This window comes from Panthera tigris, chromosome F3, assembly GCF_018350195.1.
Source record: "Panthera tigris isolate Pti1 chromosome F3, P.tigris_Pti1_mat1.1, whole genome shotgun sequence".
Taxonomy (NCBI): domain Eukaryota; kingdom Metazoa; phylum Chordata; class Mammalia; order Carnivora; family Felidae; genus Panthera; species Panthera tigris.
The window spans coordinates 60,579,136-60,603,079 of NC_056678.1; the positions used below are offsets into that span (position 1 = coordinate 60,579,136).

At 53.9% G+C, this 23,944-nt stretch overlaps 1 protein-coding gene and 1 long non-coding RNA gene across 9 annotated transcripts in view; both read left to right on the forward strand.

Annotated features, from left to right (window-relative positions):
* Positions 1-265: 265 nt before the first annotated feature.
* On the forward strand, positions 266-17,418 carry LOC122235978. 8 transcript variants are annotated; one of them, XR_006214160.1, is made up of 9 exons: positions 266-426; positions 4,602-4,706; positions 5,933-6,104; positions 6,196-6,248; positions 9,327-9,500; positions 12,749-12,900; positions 13,156-13,244; positions 14,707-14,816; positions 15,122-17,418. It is a non-coding gene; the product is annotated as an uncharacterized LOC122235978 (long non-coding RNA). The 8 variants fall into 8 exon arrangements; XR_006214165.1 differs by lacking the exons at positions 6,196-6,248; positions 12,749-12,900 and adding exons at positions 7,634-7,710; positions 8,525-8,661 and having other exon boundaries at positions 12,977-13,244; XR_006214163.1 differs by lacking the exon at positions 12,749-12,900 and having other exon boundaries at positions 6,177-6,248; positions 12,977-13,244.
* Positions 17,419-18,597: 1,179 nt separating this feature from the next.
* The window catches only part of LMX1A (LIM homeobox transcription factor 1 alpha), a 159,895-nt gene continuing 154,548 nt past the window's right edge, over positions 18,598-23,944 (forward strand). Inside the window, exons 1-3 of the mRNA XM_042976531.1 lie at positions 18,598-18,676; positions 19,435-19,532; positions 21,852-22,038. Coding sequence (XP_042832465.1) covers positions 19,457-19,532; positions 21,852-22,038 — 263 coding nt within the window. The 5' untranslated portion in view covers positions 18,598-18,676; positions 19,435-19,456. The remainder of the gene's footprint in view (positions 18,677-19,434; positions 19,533-21,851; positions 22,039-23,944) is intronic.

Sequence of the window (23,944 nt, forward strand, 5' to 3'; positions counted from 1 at the left end):
CTCCAGGCTCTTGAGCTGTCAGCACAGAGCCCGACGCGGGGCTCGAACCCACGGACCGTGGGATCATGAGCTGAGCTGAAGCCGGAAGCTTAATGGACCAAGCCCCCCAGGCGCCCCCAGGCGCCCCATTTTTAAAAAAACTTTTGACCATTTTCTCCGAGAGCGTCATTATATGCCACTTGGGAATGACTCAGTGGCACACTTTGTGACTCGGTCTTATCTGTCGTCACTGCCCCGGGGGTTTTCCACCACACCTGTGCTTATCTCCAAGCCGGCAAGGCACCTTCCAGAAACCTCCGCTTGCCTTGGCCGGCTCACCCAGCGGTCTGTAGGCTGCTTGAGGGCGGGGGCTGGCGGGAGACATCCTCGGAGCCCCCTGGGTCGTCTCACCGGAAGCCACAGACCCTGCCTGTACTTACCGAACAGGTGGGTGGGCGTGGCCAGCTACTACGGTGGGGGTGGGGCGCACCGCGGAGGTGGATGGGATCAAGGGCTCCTTTGCCTAAACCATCCCCTCTCCTCTCCTTCTCTGCTTTCCACGGGGCGCAGCAGGGCTGATACCTCCCAGCAAGGTGAGGTTTCTGCTGGTGCGGCTGACTTAAAAGGAAACAATATCTAATTGTTGTCAGGCTTATCTTGTGATCAGTTTGGGTGACTTCCTCTTCCAATTAACTTGTGAGAATTCTTGAAATATGTCGGTGACCCCTCTCCTGTGGGGCTGATGGTCACCCCTGATGCCTCTAAAGGGAGTCTGAGAAATCTATCAGACGATCGCGCCCAGAGGACTGGTTTTCACAGACAGAACGCGCAACCCCGCGTTCAGGCCTTAGGGTAGCTGGAAACTCCAAGGGGATTTCACTCCCGGGAGCTGAGTTTTCTCACCTGAAAGACCGAAACTGCTGTGTCTGGCCTTTGCGCATCTCCCAGGGTGAGGGAAAATATGAACTTCTAAAATTTCCCGCTGGGAGCTTTCCTGAGGGAACATGCCAAGTCTGAGGCCTGGTGCTTTGCGCTCTGGGGACTGACAGCCGGTCAGCAAAAGGGGAGGCTGTGCCGGCCTCCCCCTCCTGTGGATGGAGGGGAGCAAGTCGATGACAGACGTGCACAGAGCTGGACTGTGGACCTTCCCACTCAATTTGTTCCGGGTCAATTTGCTAAATATTAAGTATCACTCTTAAACAACACACGCTTGGAGCAAACCATTACGCATTGTTTTAAACTTTAAAAAAATACGGGAGATCCGTTCATATCACATCTAAACTCTCTTGCTTTTTATCAAGGAACCATGTTTTTCTTTCTGAGGGCCATGCGGCTCTGCGAAAAACTGGTGCTCACAGAGAAGGTAGATGGGAGGAAAAACAATCCGTCCTAGACCGCGCTGCTCTTAACCGTCGAACCATTGTTAACCTGAGGTGACTGACATCCCGTGCAGAGGTTTGCACTGATGCAAAACGTCACCGATGTGGGGTCCACGGGAAGCCCGAACGCAGGACTTCATTTGGCTTTGTCTTTTGGAGGTTGCGCGAGTTTGGGGGTCCACAGCGGGGCTCGCGGGGCTCTGGGGAGCGCACGAGGCTCTCTTGGCCTCTGCCAGGCCGCCTGCCAGAAGACAGACTGCAGGGCAAAGGCCATGTGCCACTGGAAGGGGCAGTGGGCAGTGACACCCCAAGCTCATAGGATCTGAAAAAGAAACACAGACCTCTGGGAAAACGTCTGTGCATCTGGGTACCATGGGGCAACCACCTGGGATACCCATGAGCCGACTCAGCTGCACCGGTGGGCGCAGTGGGAGGGCAAATCCCAAATCCTGGCTGGTGGCTGGAGAGGGACTCCGTCTGGCATCTCCACCAGGAAGATTGAGGCCCTGCTGGGCTCCTGTAGCCACCAGAGACCCCGTCGCACGGCAGACCTGTCTGCGCTTACTGTGTCCTGAGAGCAAGCGGAAATATTTTAGGTTGGGGTCTGCTCTGAGGTCGGAGTGCTTGGGGCCTGTGGCAGTGAGAGGCTGGGCTTAGGTGGGGTCCGTTGGGGCCACACTTTACATCAGAGGAACAACTGAGACCGACTTGTGAATGGCAAGAATCACGGAGAGCCGTCTCACGAGTTACTCAATGAAACCTGGAGGAAAAAAAATCAGGCCTGGGCAAGAATGTTCAGCAGGCCACGGGCCAGACATAAGGGTGTTGGGGCCGGGGGGGCCGGGGGGTGAGTTGTCTTGGGTTTATTTTGGATTTATAGGAGAGATTTATTTGAAAAAAAATATTACAGCATATAAAAACTCCATAAAGTCTCAATTTCCACTCATACAGTGGGAGAGTTGATACAACGCACGAGGCAAGCGGGCTTCTTTTAGGGGTTGTTTAAGACATTTTCCAGGAACTGTAGCCCGAGTATCCCATTGGCTGCGAACGCACCCCTTGGAAAGAACCATGGCAACCTAGAAAGTTTCACTTGTCTTGCTTACGATTCCAGGCTGAGCGCTGACAGATTTTATGTGTGAGTGGAAAAGGTCGTAAACCCCGAGTTACCACCCCGCCCCTGCCCGCGCTCTCTCCAGAGCTGGGGGGGTGGGGGGAGACTCACTTGTGCGTGTGGTTCCCGGGTGCAGACCAGGTATCAGCTCCTGGAGGATGGCGGACGGCCGGGGTTTGAGGGAGAAATGCACGCACCTGCACGGGGTCTCCTGACTCCGAACCCGCGATCCTGCCCAAGTGTGCCAATGTGAAACCCCATCCACAGGGAAAAAAGGAAAGAAAATGCAGGTGGATGGTGAGAACAGATTTATTGCGGGGATTGCTTAAACTCCTTGAGCACAGGTAACGTTGGAGGCCTCTCCAAGGTATTTGCACAAAACAACATGTGTTGGTTCCGATGATTCAAAAATTTAAAGCAGCTTCTGCGATAACGTGAGTTGTCAATACATCTAGATGAGAAATTCTAGACCAGCGAGTTTTCTGGGCAATTGGCTCATGAAGATTCAAATGGAGTCCCCTCCCTCCTTGGTAATCGCGCTGGAGGTTTTATGGGAGCGGGGCTGACCTACAGCCTCATCACCGACCTGTCTCACAGGACAGAGGTGCCCTGAGTTACTGAGGCATGCCCGCACCCAATGTCCGGCTCTGAGCTCTCTGTCGTTGGTGTGTTTCATTTCTCTTCCCACCCGGTCTCCTCTGCTCTCCAGGGTCATAACTGCCTAAAATTTGGTTCCTTGTACTCTGTTTTTTTTCCCCTTCATTATTGTATTGTCTGTGTCCGTGTCCTCATCTGTGAAATGAGGACATGATTATACCTACCTGAGTTGGTGGTTGTACGGATTAGATAAGTAATACATGTACAGCAATTGGAGTCAGGCCTGTCATGTAGTAAGTGCTCAATAAATATTGGCTGTTGATGTTGTTTGATATGATTATTATTATATCTGTTTCCTCCCGTTCTTCTCGACTTGGATGTTGGCAGAGTTTCACTTCTATAGGCATCGATTGTCAGTGAGAGTCCCACTTTCTTTTGGTTAGCAGAATAACTGAATCTCAGCAAATTTCCTGCTTTGGGCTATTTTTGGATATTTTCAGCCTCAGCCCCATTGCTGCTGATGCCTGAAGGACTCTTTGATTACTTCTGGGTTTGTGGCTTTGGGGGGGGGCAGTTGAGATGAATTAGATTCAATTGAGCTATTAAGTGTCCAAATGTTGAATAAGGAAAGTGCCCCCGGATTTGAAAATAATAAAAGTGTATTTCATTAACAACTTTAATAGTCTGAACTTTCCAGTAGTTCACTTTTGCCTTATTTCCAATGAGTCTGAGTTGGTGAGGCATTTTATATGTGCGGAGGGGATATTCTCTGTATCTTGGCATATACTGTCCAACATGGTGTTTATATCAGTAAAAGGGAACAGGAGTGTTTCCATTTCCGATCAACTTCCTCCTATGAGCTTTGCGTGGGGAGCACCTATTCAGAGGTTGTCTACTTTCGACACCTTGTCTTTGTTGCAAGCCTCTCTGGGCAGAGAACAGGTGGTTCCCTTTCAGAAGTTTTCCATCGCAAATTCTTTATTTGTTTATTTATGGACGCATTCCTTCATTCACGAAGCAAGTGTTTATTGATGGCTCCCTCTGGCGCTGTAGACACAGCAAGAAGCAAAACAGCCCCTGATCTATGGTCCTTACGTTCTGGTAGTGGAAACAAAAAAATCAACTCACGAATAACTGAGTGATCAGTCTGATGGTGATAAATGCCATGAAGGAGAACTGGGGCAGCAGACGCCGAGTGAGGCTGGAAGCAGAGGGTGTTTGTTTATCTAGAGAGGGGCCAGGGACACCTTCTCTGATAAAGCAGTGACTGAACAGAAACCTAAAGAAGTGGAGACATGAGGCAGGAAGGTGTCCAGGAAATGAGCAAGACGGGCAGAAGGGAAGTAAGTGCAAAGGCCCTGAGGTGAGAGATCATGTTCAAGAACATACTGAAGGGACTAAGAGGCTCAAATTTTCAAAAGGCGGGGAGGGCTATGAAATACTTACACGGTCGGAGTTAAGCAGCTGGGGAAGAATGAATGTTCCAGATGACAATAAATCGCATATTTATGTTTATGTTTTAAAATACACAGGACCAGAAGAAGGTTTTGTCTCCTTTGTCAAACCCGATTGATTTGAAGTGGCTGTTTGGAGCTCGCTGTGGAGCAGGAATTGGAATGGCGTCTCAGCTGACCGAGGTGATCAGTTAGCTGTGTCGTCCATGGGAGCAAGTGTATGTGGGGGGGGGGGGGGGGGTCGGGTGGGATGGTGTGGAGGCCTCCTCTTTGCCATCCGGGAAGTCGGGTGGCTTCAGGAGAATGTGCCTCCCGGTTTCCAAGAGATCTCCTTGTCAGCGGACCCTGGCACGAGAGCTGGGAGATGCACCCCTAGTAATTCCTGCCCTTTCAGTCCTGACCATGCCCGCCCCGCCTTGATCTGACCTCCCCTCACGCTTGCACCCTGGGTGTTGACAGGTAGGGAAAAGAGGGTAGACAGAGGAAGGGCAGAGAGGTTCTCAAAAACTATTTGCATCCCCTGCAAAGTTTCTTGGGGGGGAGGAGACCAAAGCAAGGAAGCTGAGTTCTTATAGTTCATTAGGAAATGAGGTGAATTCTTGAAAGCAGGAATCCGTATCTACGTCTGCTAGACATGAATTGTGTTTGCTCAGACACACACGTCTTCCGAACTCTGGTCTGCGGTCCCCAGAAGAGGTGAGCGCGGTTGACCAGTTCGCTTCTGGGGTCCTGGCATCCGGCAGCCTGAGGTCAGCTGGAGGAGTGGCCGGCAACGATCTGTCCAAAGTAGTTCGTTTCCGTGCCCTCGTTCCTAGGACTGGTTTTCTTCCTCCGGGCCTCTACACCCAGGTGGTCTGAGAGTTGGAAGAGACCCCCCCCCCCTTCCCCAGGCCCACCCTCCCCTCCAATACTCACAGTCACTTCCGCCAAGAGCTACGCCTGGTAGTTTGAGGAACCAAGGTTTCACTGGGTTAAGCAGGCAGCCTTCCGACTCAAAGGGGACTGAGGCGGGTCAAGCCGGGCAGCGGCCACATGAAGAAAGAGCTGGATATAAAAATCAGAGAGGGGGACGAGGGTGCTGACCTTGGCTTAGCCCCATAGGAATGTGGAAAGAGGACAGAAAGATGTAGGTAAAGTAAGTCTCCAACACGGCTGTGCACGCAGGTGGGCGTGGAGGCGGCGAACACGACCCTCGTGCCTTTCAGGCTCTGGCCGCCAGGGGGCGCCCGAGTTCACGGCAACGGCCAGGGCCTGCCGGGTCTGGGTCCGTGGCATTCTGGGAAAGGAGGGCAGACACTTTGTTAAAGGGAATCCCAGTAAAGTAACTGGGCCGAATCTGTGCTTCCCGGTGACGGCGGGGACGAGGTTCTGTTTTCTAAACGCCGTGGCCAGCGCTCTGTGTCATTCAGGGGGTCCTGAGGAGGCGCTGTTGGTCCGCCCAGGGTCCAGCTCCGTGTTGAGCAGAGAGAGACACGTTGGACCATCAACCTTCTTTCTCCCTCCAACGTGCCCGCCCGCTTCTCGTCCCGCTCGGCCCCCTGCACGGGTCCAAATCTGCCGCCAGGCATTTTAATTTTTAAGGTGAGTTTTTCCCACTAGAAGATCATCTGTACTGGGATCCCATCGGCTGCACAATCAGCTCCCAACATGAAGGCGGCTTCTTTCTTCGCAGGGTGGACTTTCTTGAGTGGGAGCCCTCAAGCATCTTTAAACAGCTCTGAGCAGGTAGGGCGTGCTGTGCTCCCTTCTCTTGTGCTCCACGTGGCTTCTCTTTTCCCAGGCATCTTGCTGTCTGGAAAGAATTTGTGTCTGAGGATTGTTCTCTGCCAGACCAGACACAATTGAGAAGATCTGCGAAGGGTCTGGCTCTCTCTCACCAGGCCACTGTGGGGCACTGGGTACTTTCATTTTCCCGGTTCCTTTGTCTGGACTATGGGGTTGAGGGACTGGGTGAGAGTCCGCCTCCCCCCCCCCCCCCCCAGCAGGCACAAGTGCAGAGTGGCCCAGTGTCTTTACCTGTACGTGTGCATGAGGCGTTTATAGACTTAATTTTCCAGGTCGGCTCTAGGAGCATCCGTAATCCAAGAATCTCTTGTTAGTTTTAGACCTGAGAAAAGTTGGGTATCAGTTAGAGTCCAGTTGGGGAACAGAAGCCGCCCTAGTTACTTTAAACAGTGAGAATCTAACATAAAGAATAGTTAACCAGGCATAGCATTGTCAATTAGGTCGCTGAAAAGGCAGGAGGAGAACACTAGGTTTTCATAAACGTAGTAAGGGGCGCCTGGGTGGCCCAGTTGGTTGAGCCTCGGACACTTGTTTCTGGCTCAGGTCATGATCTCCCCGTTTGTGAGATCGAGCCCCGCATCGGGCTCTGTGCTGACAGTGCAGAGCCTGCTTGGGATCCTCTCTCTCCCTCTCTCTCTGCCCCTCCTCTGCTTGTGCATGTGTGTGTGTTCTCTCAAAATAAAATTAAATAAATAGATAGATAAATAAATAAATACATGTAGCAATCACAGGAGACCCTACCACCCATAGGACTTAGGGGGACCAAGGGCAGAAGATGGAATTTATAAAAATTAGGACCTTGGAGGATTGGCCTGGTCGACCTGGGGCTCAGAGCTCTGAGGATAGGACATGACCAGCTGGTGTTAGTGTCTCTGAAGCAGACACTGGGAAGATCGCTGTGTGGTGTTGGGGAGGACGTGGGCGGGCTGCACTTGCTATCGGGGGAAGGGACTGCTATTACCAGGGTGAGGAAACATTGCTGGGGTCTCCGTCAGAGCCACAGACAGAGGGGGAGCCCAATGAGGCAAACTTGCAGGAGGTAAATCCCTTCTTCCACCATCTTCACCTAGCAGAGCCTCACATGGAATCATCTGGAAAAAAACACAACTCCGGTGCGTGAAACCCTAGCCCCAGCATCGCAAAGGCGATTTGAGAGCTGAGAGACCATAGGCTAAAATCTGGCACAGAGTGCTTGACTGGAATGGCAGAGGGAGTCAGGAGCAGACAAGGACAAGTGAGAGACACCCAACCAGTTTTTTTTTGTTTGTTTGTTTTGTTTTGTTTTGTTTTCTTTCTTTCTTTCTTTTTTATTGCTGATATTCAAGACTAATAGGTTTGATGATCAACCACCAAGATGTCAGACTGGCTGCCTGGGGTAGGAGGCTTATGTGGTTCCTGCATGGTAAGAAGGCCCCATTCTTGACTACCGGTCTAGAGAGAAGGTTCTGTGGAGGCTAGCGAGGCACAGAGGTCTCTGGGGCTGCTCCCCTAACTTGAGAAGGCCATCAGACTAACTGCAAACAGGAGAGCTGCCGCCCCCTTGTGGACACCTGTGGTTCTGCAGGAGGGTAATGTGACCTTGCAGTTGGCTGGACTTCACCTGCTCACCTTGAACTCCAGGAATGACATGGGAATTGGCTAGGAAAAGTCAGTTTGATCCTCTGATGTCCATGAGGGAGCTGTCAGCACTGGTTCATGATGACGATGCCTTTCTTCAAAAGGGATGAAAGTCTCAACCGCTTTCAATCTGATCTGATCCACTGCTCAAAAGAACCTCATGGCCTCCCTGGCCAGCTATAGACACCCCAACACCCTAAAAGAGAAGCCCATCTCATCTAGACATCTGCTCTGGGTCTTGCCGTGTCCTTTCAAGCAGGGCTGGGGACAGACTTTTTCTGTAAGGGACCCAGGGAGTAGACCCTTGAGGTTTGCAACCTTACTGCCTCTGTCTCAATGATCCACTCTGCCATCGTAGCCGTGGATGGTAACGGAACAGAAGAGCAGACTGTGTTCAGATACAACTTTATTAGTGACACTGACATTTAAATTTCACATGACGGTCGCCTCTCGTGAAATGTTATTCTCCTTTTGATTTTATGAGATCGTTTAAAAATGCGAAAATCATTCTTAGGTTGCAAGCCTTCCAAAAACAGGCAGTGGGTTGGACTGGGCCCGTGGCTAAAACTGATTGACCCTTGATATACAGTCTTCAACAGTTTAGGTCCTTAGGTGGTGCCATTGTGAGCTCAAATCATTGAAGCGGCTTCTGCTCACCTTATTACAATTCCCAGAAAGTACCCGTGTACCTGCAGGATCCGGCCCCTGGGATCCCACAGGCCGTGGGGCCAGCCAGGTTTCTGTGGGAGAAACTCTGGCTGTAAATTCTACCTCTTTTTCTAGCGAGACGGGGAAACTTGTTCTCGCTTACGTGTGTGGTGCTGGGTTCCGACAAACTGGGGTGTTGATCTGAACCTAATACATAGTTTGAACAGTAGTGTAGCATTCACTGATCATTCCATCACTGATAAAAGGAATCACTCCAGATATCTTTAAGCAACACCCCTCCCTCAATGCACTGAAAATATGATGGGTTTAATGACAATGTGATTCTTACATGGTTTCCCCAGAAACTCAGTCTTTTTCAAAAGCAAGAGGCGGTGTGCTTTAACTTACATTCAATGTGTGGTTTCTTTTGTCTCTTGGATATTTAAGTTGGAGACTCAAATGGAGACAGGATACATATGAGAAACTCGGAAGGGTTTTAAAGGGCTTTGTGGGAAAAAAAAGTTTAGAGCAGTGTTACCTTTTGGGTTACAAAGTGGGGAGTGGATCTACAGTTGTGTTTTCTTTGATGTACGGAAGGAGGTTCTGGAAGGAAAGCAAGAACTGAATACCTAGTAGATGTTGGGGAGAATTGGGGGGTGGGGGGAGACACCTGACTGCCCCTGTCCTTGTTCCCTGGACTGTGAGCCTTAGCAGCATCTGCCTTTTCCTTCTTCCCTCCCCACCTGTCAGCAGGACCCAGCTCTGCCAGCCTTTGAGGACACAACGCTCCATAAGACACAGATGTGTGTGTTTCCAGTGAAGGAGGCAGGCATCGAAAGGAAAACTGGTGATATCAAGTGATAAATGCTAAACAGCCCGTGAAGGGACCCAGAGGAAGTGCTAATTACCTGTCTAGGAGCAGAAGAGGTAGGTATTCAATGGGCCAGAGGAGGAAGGGAAGGGGACTCCTGGCTGAGGACACAGTCTGTGCCCAAGCACAGGGGCGCGCTTGCAGGATCTGGGCAAGGTCAGGGTGACTTCTAGGGGCAGGGGTCGTGTGTGGTGTGGAGTGGGCGAGGACAGAGAAGAGAAGGGGAGTGGGGGAGATGAGGCCTGGAAAGTCAGTTGGGGACGGTGTGTGAGGAGGGGGGCAAGGACAGCATGGGGACAGTGGAGGCTACAGACTGGAGGCACCTTGGCTGGGAAATGGGGGCTGGACTAGGCGTGCCCAGAGTCCCTTGCAGGGCTGACGTTTTAGCAACTAGATCAGTGTTTGTTCTCTTTATGAAATCGGTGGACCCATCCCCCTGAGGCTCAGCCAGGTACACGTGGAGGCCTCTCCTGGAGGTCCTGCCTCCAGGAGGTGAGCAGTGCTCTGCCCTGTTGTCCGGGGGAGAAGCCACTGCCTGGGCCTGGGAGTGAGTCAGTGGCGAAGCCAAAGCCCGCTACCCAGTGGGAAGAAAGATGAGTCGCTAAAGAAAGTGATGGATGTGTTCCTGCCTCCCCGCCCTGCCCAGATGTTCCAGGAGACTCTGGCTGAACCCTGGGGCACACCCACTGGGGCACACCCATCATGTTCCTGGCAAGAGTCGCAGGCTGGAGTGCTTCGCTACCTGGCTCTTAGCTGCTGCTGGCACAGAACCAGGACAGGATGGCTCAGTCCTTGCGAGGACTCCACGCTGCCCGGAACGGGCAAGACACCTCAAGCGGGTGCCCTGCTGTCACCGGCAGGATCCGAGGCAAAGATTTAGTCACTGAAACTTGGCAGCTCCAGGGCTGGGGCAGAGTATTTTTCAGGCTGATGTTCAGGGCGGATCTCTCTACTGGCAGATGAAATCAATGAGATAATGAATGTGAAAACACTGTGAAAAGCCACCAAACTTCTGGTACCCCATCCTGCTGCTGTTCCCTCTTCTGTTCTGGGGCCACCATTCCCTCAAGCTTCTTTGATTCCTCTTCTCCTTCTGTTGCCCTCACCTCACAATGTGGAACTTTGTTGGCTCGATTTCTGAGAGGTCGTTCACATTCATCCCCCTCGATGTCATTTCTGCTGTCCCTGCCCTGGTCCAGGCCCTGGATTTCTTGCTTATACTAGAGTGATAAAGTTTATCTGTTCTACGTCCTCTTTCTCCTTTTGAATTATCAGCCCCGCTGCTACCAGACCATCTTGTCAACTCAGACCATATTCCTGATTATTTTACTCTCGTCCAAAACGTTCAAAGGCGGCTAGTGGCCTACAGAGTGATAAACTCTGAGGTCCAGTATTCAAACCTCCTGGCTGGCCTACTTCCCTACGTCCGTAGAGATCGTCCAGCTTTTCGCCGTTCATGCTTTCACCCAAGCCCTGCAATCTGCCTGGAACGCCATCACTTTCAAAAGCCTCCTGACAAGTTTTTTTTTTTTTTTTTTCCCCTCCATTATTCAAGGTGCAAAGAGGGTGGTAGATAAATCATGTACGGGATAAGAAAGGTGGGAATGATTATACTTTAGATGCATCGAAGAATTTTTTTTTTTTTTTTTTTTTACTGATCTCATTAATGGATTCATTTTGTGCAGGACACTGTGCTGTGGATGGGGGTGGAAAGGTTCACCGTGTATGCACTTGGGCAAAGGCATCTAGAGCTATGAGGACTAAGGATACACTTTCTCTTTTGCTTCCTCAGACAAAGCCACGGTTGCAACTCCAGCACTCGTGCAAAAATATCTGTGGGGTGGCGGTATCCCTTTTTGCTCTGGCTACTAGGAAGCCCAAAAGGCAAATTTCACTCCCAATCACAGTATTCATTGGCTTATGCAAAAATTCACACATAACAGGTGCCAAGTAGGTATTCAGAGCTATGTTAGATCCAATCACAGTATTCATTGGCTTATTCAAAAATTCACACATAACAGGTGCCAAGTAGGTATTCAGAGCTATGTTAGATCCAACTACGGGGAGCAAGGCAATACACATAATTTCTGCCCCCAGGAGGCCACTATTCATTCTTACAGTTAGCACATCTTCATCTCTGTTTCCTCTCCTCCTGATTTTGCAGTTTGTTGAATCTCTCTTTAGTTTCATGTGAGCTGAAATTATTTTTGGAAGAGGAGAAATACAGTCAGTATATAAAAGTAAAACTGTTCCAACGCTGTGAACGAGCTCTCTGATTTGATCTCTGCCTTCGTGGATTCGATGTTTGTTCTTTTATTGTGGGGTCTCTCCACAGGCCAGCTGGTCATGTCAATATAACTGACACAAAGTTTGATGTGATCATAGCAATCTTGTAGGGCCTCGCTCTTCTGTCTCCTCTTGTAAACTCGGGGTGACACTTAACATTCTATCACAATTAAAATATTGTCCCCAAGTTATTTTGGGGGATGATTTCCTCTTCTGTTCCCAGTGTATAATTTTAATTAAAAGAAAAAAAAACATATTACAGGGCACCTGGGTGGCTCAGTCGGTTAAGTGTCTGACTTCGGCTCAAGGTCATGATCTCGAGGTTCGTGGGTTCAAGTCCCATGTCAGGCTCTGTGCTGACAGCTCAGAGCCTGGAGCCTGCTTCTAACTCTGTGTCTCCCTCTCTCTCTCTGCCCCTCCCCCACTTGCACGCTGTCTCTCTTTGTCTCTGTCTCTTAAAAATAAACACTAAAAAAATTAAAAGAAAAACCCTATTACAATACTGATAATTCTCGTATGTCACCTCAAATCCTTTTTAGAAACTAGGTGGGGCATATTATGTAAATAAATTGGCATTTGATAAACGTGGCCTAGCCATCGGAAGAGATGGGAGTGTGGGGCAGGGATGAGGGCTGTCCTCTCAGCAGCCACTCTGGTTTAATGTACTTGGTGGGTGGAGACGCACGAGGCCCCTTCCTTCCCGAAAACGCCCGGAAGTAGCTGGGGTCTTTGCTACTGGGTTGGTAGAAGCCGTCCCTGCACCTGCTCAGCACAGAGGCGGCTCTCTGTGCTGTGAGGTGTCTGCCCGTGGGCCACGTTCCGAGCTGCTGAACCCCAGCGCTGGGCGCCCCAGTGCTGCAGGGAGCTGTAGCCAGGCCTCCAACGGCTCCACCAGACGTTGTGTTCAGGGACTTCTGCCTAAATCCACTGACACATTCGCTGCATAGCAACTGCGGTGTGGGGGGCATAGGAGTCAGTGAAGCAGGCTCAGGATTTTAGCAGACCTCACGTCTTCCAGATCTCTCTCTGTGCTGGTGCCTGGGGAGTTCACTCCTCGTGACCGTGACCGTGACCACGACCGCTCCCCCTTCCCATTGTTGCCAGGCTCCCGGTATTCGGTGCGAAGTATCACGTGTAGATGTCAAAGATGGGGCTTGTCAGGGCCCACAGGTGAGAAGCTTGTGCAGGAAGCCTGCCATCTGGGGACTTGTTACCGAGCACGTGGGGTTTTTTTTTTTTCCGAGAGACATCCCTCCTCAGGTTGGAGGTTGAATCACGAGCCAGATTCCCCCTGAACCTCACTCAGCGCCAAAGGTGGTCTTCGATCCAGTTCAGCTCCATTTAATTCAAGGCACGTTCTCTGGACACTTGCGCCCAAACGTGAGGTACTGGGGCCACTCAGCAAAGTACAACGTGGTTCTACAGGTGCCTGTTGTCTGATGGTGAGGTTGGCGGTGACGAGGGTGGTGATAACAGCTCCTAGACCTCCTACTGGGTGCCTGTTCCCATGCTAGGTATGTCGTGTTATTTCAGTTAACATGCACAAATGCCGCCCCCAGTTATTCCCTTGATCCATTAAATGAGGAAACCGAGGCTTGAAGGGATGGCGGGACGTACCCAAGGCCACCATAAGTGGCGGAGTCACTGATCAGTCCCAGGTCTGTGAGGCCCCAGGGCCCCATCTTCTCACTGCTCAGCAATGCCACCCTCCCAGTCACAGGGCACAGCCTAACCGGGGCACCGAGACACCTCAACTACCCAGCGACTAGACATGTCTAGGTCTAGACCTGTGCCATCTAGGTCTAGGTGCACATGTCTAGGTCTAGGTGCCATCACTAGACATGTGAACTCCATCCGAATGCTGGCCTGACTCCTGTTAGCTCATGAGATGACGGCAAAGCCCGGAAGATTTTCCTTGAGGAACTATGCTCATTCATGGGGAGGCTAGCTGGGGCCGTAAAGGATATTTGAACATTAAGTAAACCAGACAGATTATTAGGTGTTTCGCATCCGTCCCTTCTATTAACTGTTGAAGAATATTATTCTTTTCCTTGTACAGATAAGGACTCTGGAACATGAGGGAGGAGTTGATGGACCTAAGCTTTAACAGTTTACAAATGTCACAGCTAGGGGGCGCCAGGGTGGCTGTTGGTTAAGCATCCCTGGTTTCAGCTCAGGTCATGATTTCACCGTTCATGGGTTCGAGCCCCATATCCGGCTCTGCACTGACAGCTCGGAGCCTGCTTGGGATTTTCTCTCTCTCTCCCTCTCTCTCTGCCCCTCCCCTACTTGCGCTTGCTTTCTCCCTCCCTCTCCCTCTCTCAAAATAAATAAGCTTAAAAAAAAAAAAAGAAACAAATGTCACAGCTGGGATTTGAACTCACACCTTGGTGTTTCTCAAGCCCGGCATGTTCTTTCTAGCACACCCAGTTATGCCATGGGGTGGACTAAAACTTAAGAGCACTGTCTGTTTAGTCGACAAACATTCGCTGGGGCTCTGGCTCATGGAATGCATGGTGCTGGGCACAGTTGAGAAACACAGATGGGTCTGACCTGGGTCCTTCTCTGAAGGACCACACAGTCCCAACAGGGAGACGGACTGGGCCACGTAAAGGATTCTAGACAAGATCCAAAGAATGCGGGGCCGTAAATGGTGCCTTTGTTAGCTGACTCCCCTCCCATTCCAGCAGCTGGTTTGGGATGGCCTCCTTTGCCCCAGAAAGTTCTGAGGCACCCGGTGCCCCGGTTCCTGAACGTGAGTGCGGGACCAGGGGGAGTCCTGGAGAAAGAGTCCAGGGGTCAGCAGAGTTCGCAGCCCCAGTGCCCCCCACCGCCCTGGTCTCTGGCCGCCCCCGCCAGAAGACGGCCTTCTCTGTCTAGGCAGCAATGTGTCTGCTTTTCTTCCTCTCGCTGGAAACACACTTTGACATTTTTTAACAAATAACACAATTTTCCCTTTGTGTTTCCCTTAATAAGACACAGGAATGAGAGCAAGAAAAGGAAAGTAAAAAAACGTGTTCCTGTCATCTCCACTCTGCACCAGGACGTCCTTCCTCCCGCGCTGTCTCCCTCCCACTGCGCCCGAGGTAGCCCCCGCCTCCCCTGTCCTCATTCCTCTCCCCAAACCCCAGCCACGAGCGGTTCATGAGTCCGGGGGTGGTGCTTCTGTGTTTCCGGCCGAAGGAAGGTCAGTCTGCCTGTCTCACCCCATCTTCTACACATTGCTACTTGGCTGAGGACAGGTGAGGGCAGAGAATTGGGACAGGCCCAGGGGCACCTCCTCCGTGAAGCACCCCCAGGTTACAGGGATCCTGTGTACCCTCTTGGGGCCCCTTATTCACTGTTGCTTTTTATTCATTGCCCATGGTGCGCCTTCCTCCAACGACGGCAGCTTCCAGACCAGACTGGCCAGGGCCCTGCATTTCCCCCGCTCAAAGCAAAGTACTAGGCTTAAGACACAGTCCCTGGATCTCTTGGAATCTGCTTGAAGTTGCAAGATCCCTGATGTTTGGAACAGCTGCCTATCTCTCAACGGGGATAAATGTTAAGTTTCCACACTTGGGGCCAAACACCAATTGTACAATTTGCAGTTCGGGGGAGATGTGGCCTACCAGCAGCTTGTGTGGAAGAGGACTGAGGAGGTTTTGTTAATAACGTACGCGGTCTGAGTCAACGGCGGCCACTGAAAAGGCTAACGCCAAATCAGGCCGCGTCAACGGGTATTTTATGGCCACAGGAAGGAGAGGAGGCCCTGAAGCCACGGTCACTGCAAAGCTGCAACAGGTCTGGAGAGAGAGAGACTGGAGTAGGTTCAGAAACAAAGTGAACAGGACAGAGCAGGCAGCTCTTCGAGGTAGAATTTGACATCACGAAGGGCCAAGCCCCAAGCAGTCAATGGACCAGATGTGGCTGGCTAGGGAAATGAATTTGGACCCGATATAAACTTAACACTTGGACCAGATGAGCTTGAAGGTCACTTCCACCTTTAAAAGTCCGTAGTTTGGGGTGTCTCTCCTAAAGCCCGATTACGTCCTTTCCACAACCGCTCAGAACACAATATTTCTGATGAGAGGGACAATATGTCTGGTTCTTCATAAAGAGCTTCTGGACAGTGGCTTTGTGGCATCTTCTGTCATCCGAAAGGTGAAATGATAGCATTTGAGTTGAAAATGAAAAACCATGTGGCATGGTCAGGAGAACCTGTCAGGGGGAAAGCTGCCTGTCTACCTCCCCACCATGTCACTGAGCTGGCCCAGGCCAGAGTGAAATGATAATGGGTCTGGGGCGGGATTCATTGAGCGAGGTAAAATAAAGCATAAAAGAGAAAACCCCAAATAAACAAGGTATATCTTTAATGCTTTGGACACTTAGCTACCTCAGCGTCTACACCTGGACACATTCTGCAAAACATGTGATGAGGAGCTGTTCTACAGCCCACCCCATTGTCCACTGTCAGTCTGGTCGCACAGACTTCAGACGGCGAAGGCCTCTCAGACCATTGCATATGGCGCCTTCGTCACAGAGAGGAAATACAGTCGCACAGGGAGGTGAACGTGGCCCAGCTGAGCTGGGAAATGGAAGTGAGGTCCCTGGATTCCTGACCCCCGTGTGCCTTCACCTTTCCTCGCTCCCCCCACACAGCGAGCACGGCACTCATCCATCAGTGAAGTAAATGGCATCTGTTAATCACATGTATGTGCCGGGCTTTGCGCTACAGCTTGTAATGTGATTATAAGACACAGTCTCCATTGTGAAGGTACCCAGGAGCCCAAGAGCTGGGGAAAGATGTTCCTACCGAACATTTGTGAGTGATCTGTACCCATCACGCTGCCTGCCTTCCAGAGATGCAAAGACCATTTGAGGGATTTGGGTCCCGGGTCAGGTGGGACCCCACACACTTTCAGGATATTCTCTAAAAGGAATATTCTTACCACTAGTTAAACATATTTCATGCACTCAAGACCTTTAGCGAAAGCAAAATTCGGTCGGGCATTTAAAACTATTCCCTATGATTGTATTTGCCCGACTCCATTTTTTTTCCTTGCCTGACTTCTATTTTATACATTATCCTAAGGATACTTGTAATCCATATTATTTTCCCACAGTCTGCCCGGGGGTGGCAGAGGGGACAAAGGACAGGTGTCGGGGGCATGCCACTAGCCATCTGGGCAACATCAGAGAAATCTCCCAGCCCTACTAAGCCCCAAAGATTCGTCAGAAACAGTGGCTAAAACTGTGTTCTGCGTACCCCACAGGTTTGTTGTAAAGAGCAAGCAAAATCGTGTAGGGTGAAAGTATCCTGGAAAGTCTAAAGCAGCATTCAGATGTAAAGTATTAAACTCTCTGCCCTTTTCCCTTGTTTCCCTGAAGTCACATTCAGTGTTTGGCTTGGGTCTGCTGGCAGAAAGCACTTACAATGGCGAATGGGGTCAAGGCTTCCGAGCACATCCGAACAAGAGCTGCCAACACTATTTCTTTAAAAATGAGGAAGTGGTCCTGTCCTTGGAGAAGGGAATAGGGAGCGCTCGCAATGTGGCATCCCGCCTGCTCCCAGTTCACTGTGCCAAAGCGCCTGGCAAGTCCAATCTAGTTCCCTTCGGCCCAGGGATTGAGGAGGCCCCCAGAGAATCCCGCGGAACTGACCGTGCGTGGGGGGACTTACTCTGTGCTATTTTCCTCACCTGTGATATTGGGATAACCATTGTCTCCCCCCCCCCCCCCCCATAGGGGCTGCTGTAAAGATTCAACGAGTTAACTGTGCGACCAAACCCGGCACGAAATAAAATGTTCGATAAATGTTAGCCTGCGTTATGATGTATTTGTGGAGTATCCACTTGGGGCCGGGCCCCGTGCTGACCTCCTGGACTCCACACACGGTTAAGACCCCGTTGCTGCTCCCGGAGGGGCCAGAGGTCTACCGCTGGAAGCTAAGCTGAGGGGGTGTAGTGACTTGACATCGCCCCCCAGCACTCCTCGCCCCGAAGAATGCCCCCTTAGCCGGCTTCCTGCTCAGCGCCTGGGGTGGGGGTGGGGGGGACCCCACCTCGTCTCTACCAGGAGCCCGATTCAAGCCCGGACCGTGCGTGGGTCCTATGGCATCTGCAACCCCCCCCCACCTCCCCTCCGCGAATGGGTTTCCATCTGAAACGGTCAACGGGGTGGGAGCCCAGCGGAAGTCGGGAACTTTGCGGGAGCCCCCGCCGACGGGGAAGGGGACGGAGGAGCTCGGCGCCGCAGGGGCCGCCCCCCCACCTCCCCCGCGAGCAACCTCGCGCCGCAGCTTGCCCGCGCTTCCGACGGCGCGGGGAGGGCCGCGGTGCCGCGGTGGCCGGCGGAGGTGGAGGGCGGCCGGGGACGCCGCGCGCGAGCGCCGCGGAGCCGGGGGGCGCGGGGGCCGGGAGGGAGCCCCTGCACGTGGAGGGGAGGAACCTTGGCGTGCCTGCGGGGCGGCCGCGGCGAGCTGGGCCGCGCGGCCCGGCCGGGGAAGGGAGCTCGGCGGCCGCTCCGGGGGCGCGCTCGCAGCCCGCCTCCCCGCGCACCCCACCCCTTCCCTCCGCCGCGCGCCGCGCCGAACGGCCCCTGTCAGCGGCGGCCGGATCCGCCCCGGCGCGGCGGGGCCCGACTCGCACCCACGACCCCGGGGGCCTCCGCCCTCCCTCCTGGCCTCGGGGCGGCCCCGGCCCTCCCCCGCTCCCCCCCACCCCCCCGCACCCTGAGGAGCGACGCGGGCGGCCAGGACGTCCCGAGAAGGCCGGCCGCCCGCGGCCACGTCCCGGCCCGGCCCGGGCGCGCCGAGGAGCGGAGCCAGGGGCCGGCGCTCGCTCGGGCTCCCTCCCGGCCGCGCCGGCCGCAGCGTCGAGGGCCTACGCCTCCCCCGGCCGGAGCTCCCCGCGGCGCCCGGCCGCTTCCTCCCGCCCCTGCGGCGGGGAGCGAGCTCGCCCACCAGGTAAGGAGGGCTGCGCGTTCCTGGGCTCCCGGCTCGGGCGGGCGTGTTTCGGAAAGTTGATTTGAAATGCATCCAAGAGTGAGCAGGGCCAGCCGCGGCTCCTCCCCGAGGCGACTTCTTCGCTCCTGCAGACGTTCCCGGCACCAGCCGACCGGCGGGAGGACCGCCCCGCGCGCCCCCAGCGGCTCTCCGCGCCCGGGGTCGGCGAGCAGGCGGGCGCGCTCCGGCTCGCTCTCTCGGCCCCTCCTGGGCCGGGGCAGGTGAGGGACGCCCCGGGCCGGGCCGGGCGCGGGCGGTTCACCTCGCAGTCCCGCGTGCCTGGGCCCGGCCCCGCGAGGGGAACACCCACCCCTTTTATTCCCCGTCTCCCCACGTCGCCGGGTTCCCGCAGAGCTGTCCCTGGGGCCCGCATTCGTATAGGTTGGGGCGGAGTCGGACTCGGGATGGGAAACCTGGGGCTGGGGACGGGGTGGGTGTGTGGGGGGGGGGGGGAGGCAAGGGAAGGAGAAGCGCAGTCGGGGGGCGGAGGTCTAAGTACAAAACGCGTTGACTTCAAGTGAAATCAGATCAGTCAGAGCAGTTCGCGGTGACTCGTCTCTCTCCTCCCTCCCCACGTTTCTCTTGGCTGGACTCTACCCTCCCGGCTCATTCTGGTGACCCTGGACACTCCCTGCGTCCTTTCCCAGGAGTGCCGCTGCTGCGGGCTCCCGGTCCCAGAGGGCGCGGACCCCAGGAGCACCGTTTCCTCTCCTCTACAGGTCCTCCCGGCCCGGCCCGAACATGCTGGACGGCCTGAAGATGGAGGAGAACTTCCAAAGCGCCATCGAGACTTCGGCGTCCTTTTCCTCGCTGCTGGGTGAGTGTTCAGGCCGTGTGCCCCGGGTGCACCCTCTTTCCACCGGGCCCTGGCTCTGCAGCCCAGCTTTCCGGAACCGGGAGCCAGCGCCCGGCGTTCGGCGCTCAGTTGCGCCCACGCTCCGTCCGTCCGTCCGTCCGTCTGTCCCTTTGGGTCCTTCCCACCCCAAACCGACGAGCCGCCCCAGGCCTCACGCGCGGGCCACCGAATTCCCCAAAGCCGCGAGGGGCGGGCGAGATTGCTCGCGGGCGTGAGTGGCAAGTGATTAAAGATACCCGGGGATGGATTTTTAATCACGGAGCTGATCGACATCTCATAAACGCCGTGCGCTTCTCCGAGGCCTAAGGGCGAGCAAAGGAAACCCGAGGCTCGGAGCGCCCAAGTTCGAGGCGGCTTCTGGTCCCCACCGACTCCAGCCCCAGTCCTCAGCCTCCGGCACGGCCCAAAGGCTTTTCCAGGCCGGTGGGCAGCGCAGCGCGGGGATTAGCCCGCGCCACAGGACCCTCGCCTCGGTTTTAATTAACTGGAGCCGGACCTCGAGGCCGGCGGGTTCCCCCTCTCGGCCCCCCCCACCCCCCCGCCTCCCCAATCCCTTCGCTGAGACCGCGGAGGAGCTGCGAGCCAAGGGCCTCAAAAGGGTGTCTGCACGCGAGGGTCTGGCTGATCTGAGGCCAAGGATTCTCAACCCCGCCTCTCACCCAGACCTTGGTGTTTTTCAGGTGTGGGTCGCGGGTGTTTTAATCTTTCAGCGGGAGAGATTTTCGTTCTGTCATTTAAAGCTCTTGCCTCTTTCCCTCACTCGGAACCGCTACAGCGGGGTGAAGGCGAGGAGGCAGTTCGCCTGGAGAAACCAAATCCAAATCCCTACTCCCCAGATGAAACGAAATCACGCGCGCTGCGCTCCCCTCTTTCAACCGCGCTTGCGGAAACTTCTCGGCTCCGTACAGCGTCGGAAGAGTGCGGGGATTGGGGGGGGGGCGGGTTGCAGAGCTGGCATTGCCCTGGCACCTAGCGCGGGCGACTTTGTACCTACAGCGGGCGTCGCGGCTCGCAGGGGAGGGATTCGCCCCTCCCGGTTCACGGCGGCTCCCAACGTCCGGGTCCTGGCCCTGAATGCCGAGACAGGGCAGAAAGAATAGACCATTTTACAGTTGAGAACTATCTGGCTACTTTTCTTAGCCCTCCCTGCCGTGCCCCAACGCGACTGGCTCGACTCAGGAACTGGTGGCAGGATCCCCCAAGGGAAAAGCGACAGGAGTGTAGCAAGGAAATGGGGAAGGGTCAGGCCCTTTGGGACACCACGCGCAGGAGTATTGTTACCAGGGGACAAGGCCTTCTTTAAATAGCTGTGAAATGTGCCGACAAAGGCGGTAAGCGTTTCTCCATCCTAAAGAAGTGCACTCCCTACCCAGCAAAAGAAAGGAACCAAACAGGCAAAAGTCCAAGGGGGTAGGGTAGAGAGGATTCCCCGTGCACGCGGAGTGGGTTTGGGGTGGGTGTTGCCCGCTCCAGCCGCAGCCCAGCACCCCCATCCCCGGAACTCCCCTGGCATCTCCGCGCCCTGCGTCCTTCCTCCCTTTTCCCTACTATTTTGATGCTTCTTAATTACATATGTGTGTGTATGTGTACATATATGTAATATACATATATATACATATACATATACACACATATATACAATTATATATATAAACCCCTCTGAAGTTTGTGTTTCAGCCAAGAGGCAGAAGTCTGGGGTTCATTGCTTTGAACAATACTGAGTTTGCCTGGAGGGAGATCGCATTTTTCTCCACGAATGATACTTTTTAGGAAGAAAATAAACAATCTTAAAACTTTCCCCCAAAACATAGGAGAGAATTGCGTTTTAGCAGAAGACAAAACCAGTCCCCCCAATTCTTTTTTAGAGACTCCCAGTTTTAATCACTGTCGAAAGAGACCAGCACAGTGAGTGACTTAATACTTACCTGATAAACCTGGGAGCGCAAAGGTATTTGCGGTCTAATTTTACTGGATGCACGCACATTTCCCCGACTACCTGGGCAGGTTTGATCTTTGAGGCCGCTTACTGATTCGCGCCCCCAACCCCGGAGAATTGGAACCTTCCCATGTAGTCGCTGTTTATTAGATACAACACTCGGTTTGATTTTCCTCTGTTCTCCAAAACTCGGTTTAGTGGTTTAGCAGGGGGCTTCGCAGGGTGGGGGACGCGGGGGAAATCGGCGGGTGTGGAGTGATCAGTGATGGGAGCCCGTCCCGGCCGCCTTTGGCCGGGATGCTGGGCCGGCGCGGTTGACCCGCCAACGTCTATTGCTGCTGTAGGCAGAGCGGTGAGCCCCAAGTCTGTCTGCGAGGGCTGTCAACGGGTCATCTCGGACAGGTTTCTGCTGCGGCTCAACGACAGCTTCTGGCATGAGCAGTGCGTGCAGTGCGCCTCCTGCAAAGAGCCCCTGGAGACCACCTGCTTCTACCGGGACAAGAAGCTCTACTGCAAGTATGACTACGAGAAGTAAGTGTCCGCGCCGCCGGAGCGCGCCCCCCAGACAGTCACCAGCCAGCACGGGAGCCTCGGGCCTCCTTTACCCCCATCCGCTTCCCGGAGGCTCGAGAGGCGCCCGCACACCCGGAGGCGCAGAAATCCCATCCACCCCCAGCTTGTTGTACACTCCCCGCGGCCGCGGGGCAGCGCGCCGGGCGCCCAGGCACCGCCCGGGCGGCGGGGGCGCGAGCGACGGCTCCCTCCACCGTGTGCTGGCCGGGTTTGCAGGCCTCGCGGGCTCCGACTCCGACTTGACGCACCTGCGTGGGGGCTCCCACCCCCACGAAGCCTGTTCCCGTCTCTCCCCTTCACGGGGGTGCCCCCGGGGCTGCCAGGAGCTCAGGTCTCCGCGCGGGTTCCCACGCCGCCTCACCCGCGTGTCCGCGCCGCGCACGAGATTCGGGAGAGCGGTGTTCATGCGGTGCTCCCCGGGTGCTCCCGCGGCTTCCGTGCCCCGCGCGGCGCGCGTTACCCGCTCGGCTTTGTCCACTGGCGGTCCCGACAGATTGGGCTCAGGGCACTGCCGTCCCTCTGAGCTCCGCGCACACCCTGTGTGCCTTTTCTCTCACTGTCCCCGACCCTCCCGGCCCCGGTTCTCAAAAACTCTGGGGCGCAGGGGCAGTTAGGCCAGAAGCGGGGCCTGATTTGAGGCGCCCTCCTAGGTCCCGCATCTCCACCACCCTCCCCCCACTAATTCCCTTGTGGGTGTGGATTGCAGCCTTGCAGCGGATTCAGTTCTCTCCTGCCCACGGGAACGTTCTAGTGTGTTTTGAGGAGAATTAGGCGGCAGGTATTTAAGAAAGTAGATTATTTTGAACCTAGATTTCTGTAATGCCTAAAGCCTGGATGCGGCAGGGAAGAGGGAGTTAGAAGGATTTCCTGGTTCTCACCAGGCAGGCCCGGAGTTGCTGAGTGGGTCCGTGGAGAGGGAACTACTTGGCCTTGTCACAATGGCTAGTTCATAGGGACACCGACTTCTCAAAGCTGCTCAGGGCGGCATCGGAGGAACGCAAAGCCGCAGAAACGCAGGCCTCTGTTTTTGCACACTAGGATTGGTATCTGTGAGTGAGCGGATGCGCGTGCGCGCGGAAAATTCCGCATTCGTTACTGGTGCATAAAAGGGGCCCGCACTACTGAGGATAATCAAGGGAGGGACAGTGTGCATGAAGTGCAGTGTCTATCGTGTTGTTAAAAACGCAGTGAGGGGGGGCTGTGCAGAAATCTCCACGCAAGAACGACAAAACGTTGAGAACGAACACAGATCTTTTTTTTTTCCCCCAGTGTTTCCTGGGCTATGAGGTTTACCAAAAACTGGCAACGCGTTTATACCCAGTGACCACACACACACAGTGTTTTTTCTGCCTCCCGGTGCTCCTTTGCCATAGTACATTTGAATTTCACCCTCACGTGGAAAGGGTACTGGGCATTCATGCTTGGAAAGATAACTTTACATTTGTTAGCCCTAAAAAGAAGACATGTTCGATGTGGGGCGAGTTGGACAATCCAGAAACGTATAAAGAAATGAAAACACACGGACCACTTTACAAAGTGGTAATTATGGTTAACATTTTTTAAAGAAGACATGCCTGTATCTGTTCTTGGTTGTCTGTTTGCTGCCAGGGTGTCTGAGTGAAAAGTGCAATTTTTGGGGAATTAAGCAGATTTTGCCCACAGAACTTCAAGTATCACCTTTGGATAAAGCTTCTGGTGCATTGCTGGATTCCCCCCGCCCCGCCCCCGCATCTTGCTTTTCATCTAAAGGTTTTGGGATTGTGTAGACCCAATCTTTATCTTTCTGCTTATAGATTACTGAAATGTCCACATCCTTCAGGCACAACACTAGCGAACTCAAAAGTATTGGAGCTTAGGAAAGGAT